Below are 2,558 nucleotides of genomic sequence, written 5' to 3'. Positions count from 1 at the left end.
AAAAAAAAAAAAAGAATGTTTTTTAAGAAAACTACCATATTTTGAATGGTGCCTGTGGCTCAAAGGGATAGGGCGCTGGCCCCATATGCTGGAGGTAGCAGGTTCAAATCCAGCCCCAGCCAAAAACTACAAAAAAAAAAAAGAAAAGAAAACTACCATATTTTGTCATGTATAATGTGCTCTGTGTATAATGCACACCCATATTTGGGGCCTAGACTTTCAGGAAAATGCCCCTCAAAAAAGTGACTGGCTCTCAACCAAAACAGACACTTCTGAGGAGGGCTAAACATCCCCTGGGAAAGGTGCAGATTGCACCGCTCACCCATGGCTGTCTGCTCTGTGAAGGCTGTGCCTTCCCTCTCTCCCAGGAGCCCTTACTTTCCCACCATGTAGGGCTGCCACCATGAGGTATGGCTGATAGGGCAGGAACTTCTGAGGCCACTTGACCTGCAGGTAGCCATGTGGGTGCCTGGGGCCTGCATGGGGCTCCTGGGCCCCTCCAGGTGGCCGGTCCTTAGCTCTGGCCCTCAGCCCAAACGGTCACAGCCTGCCTCAGCAGCCCTGCTACCACTCCCTCCTGATTGAGGAGCGCGACAGAGGCCACTCTGGTCTGTTCCTACCAGATCCCTCCTGGACTGGAGCCCCAGGCAGTGACCCTGGGAGGCCTGCTGGGCTCCTCACTCCCAAGCCGTGCTATCCATGCATAATATACCACCTTAATTTCATCTGGACAAAAAGGTGCATGTTATACATGGCAAAATGGTATATTCTTCCAAAAAAATGATTCCTCCAGGTAGTATTTGTAGGCCCAAGTAGGTTAACCAAGAACACATCCTCTTGAGATCAAATAAGCCAGTGAGGACTGTTGAGAACCATTTGATGAATCCAAAAGACAAACTAACGGATGTTAAAGTATCACTTCACAGGAAGAGTATCGGCTCACAGAGGAGAAAGTGGGGCTGCTTACTTTCGGGCAATGGTGGTCACACGGATGCGTCTCTGGGTGCTGGAGTGCTGGTACTGTGTGACAAACTGGATGGCGCCTCTGCCTCCTTGGGGTATTGGGGCATTATGCTGCGGGGTGAGAGGCAACCTCATTACTGTCACAGACACAACTCAACACAGCTCATGCACTTCTGAAATGATGGGCAGCAGGGACAGGGAGGTTCCTGGTGCATTTAAACAGTACACCTTGATCTGCACATTTCACTGTATGTAACCTTAACCTCAAAAAAAGCTACATTCAGTACTGGACTCAAGTTAATGACATACATGCTGACATATTTAAGAATGCAATACACAAATGACTGTTATCTGCTCTGAGATGCATCAAAAACAAGATGAATTAATAGATTAACACGTGTATATATAACAAAACAAATGCAGTTCTTTTTTTTTTTTTTTAACAAATTGAAGGTTTGTGGCAACCTTGCCTTAAGCAAGTCTGTTGGTGCCATTTTTCCAACAGTACATGCTCACTTCATGTCTGTATCACACATTAGAATTCTCACAATACTCTAAATGTTTTCATTATTATTATACCTGTTATGGTGATCAGTGATATTACCACTTTGATCTTTTTGGAGTGCATAAGCTGCACCCATATAAGACAATTAATTTAATTGATATTATACGTGTTCTGACTATTCTACCAACTTGTCATTACCTTGTCTTCCTCCCTCTGCTCAGGACTTCCTTATTCCCTTAGACAAAATAATACTGAAATTAGGCCAATTATTACCCTACAATAGCCTCTAAGTGTTCTAGTGAATAGAAGAGTCTCTCAGTTTATATCAAAAAATAAAACTGATAATGCTTACTGAGGAAAACAGGCTAAAAGCGAGGCCTCTGGTGCCTAACAGCCAAGCCGTGAATACAGAAAGGACTGAAGGAAACTAACAGTGCTACTCCAGTGAATACACAGACTTACTGCTCATATGGAAAAGGTTCTAATAGTCTAAGATCAAACGAGACACAACATTCTCTGAAGCTAAAGCCTAACCTAGAGAAAGGCCCTAACTCTCTTTATTCTATGAAGGCTGAATGAGAAAGCTGCAGGAGAGTCTGAAGCTGGCAGAGGCTGCCTCGTGAGCTTTAGTAGAGAAGCCATTTGCATCACCTAAGTACAGGTGAGGCAGTAACTGCTGCTGTAGAAGCTGCAGGGAGTTCCCAGATCTAGTCAAGAGCACGGATGAAGGCGGCTGCATGACACACAGACGCTGAGTGTGATGAAACAGCCTCTGCTGGAAAAGATACCATTTAGGACTTTTCCAGCTAGTGGAATAAGTCAAGGCCTGGCTTTGAAGCTTCAATGGACAAGCTGACTTTCCTGTTAGGGGCCAATGCTCATTATCCATTCTGAACATCCTAGGGCCCTTAACAATTATGCTAAGTGGGCTTGGCACCTGTGGCTCAAGCAGCTAAGGCACCAGCCACATACACCTGAGCTAGTGGATTTGAATCCAGCCAGGGCCCGCCAGAAACAATCACAGCTGCAACCAAAAAATAGCCGGGCATTGTGGCGGGCACCTGTAGTCCCAGCTACTTGGAAGGCTGAG

At 45.6% G+C, this 2,558-nt stretch overlaps 1 protein-coding gene across 1 annotated transcript in view; it reads right to left on the bottom strand.

Annotated features, from left to right (window-relative positions):
- Positions 1–2,558, bottom strand: part of SEC23B (Sec23 homolog B, coat complex II component) — a 54,615-nt gene that overhangs the window by 24,408 nt on the left and 27,649 nt on the right. The window contains exon 10 of the mRNA XM_023518388.1: positions 968–1,074. Coding sequence (XP_023374156.1) covers positions 968–1,074 — 107 coding nt within the window. The remainder of the gene's footprint in view (positions 1–967; positions 1,075–2,558) is intronic.

The sequence above is a fragment of the Otolemur garnettii genome, unplaced genomic scaffold (genome assembly GCF_000181295.1).
Source record: "Otolemur garnettii isolate 467f Iridium unplaced genomic scaffold, OtoGar3 scaffold00136, whole genome shotgun sequence".
NCBI lineage: Eukaryota > Metazoa > Chordata > Mammalia > Primates > Galagidae > Otolemur > Otolemur garnettii.
The sequence above is the reverse complement of the archived record's forward strand: the minus strand, read 5'-3'. Positions and strand labels throughout refer to the sequence as shown.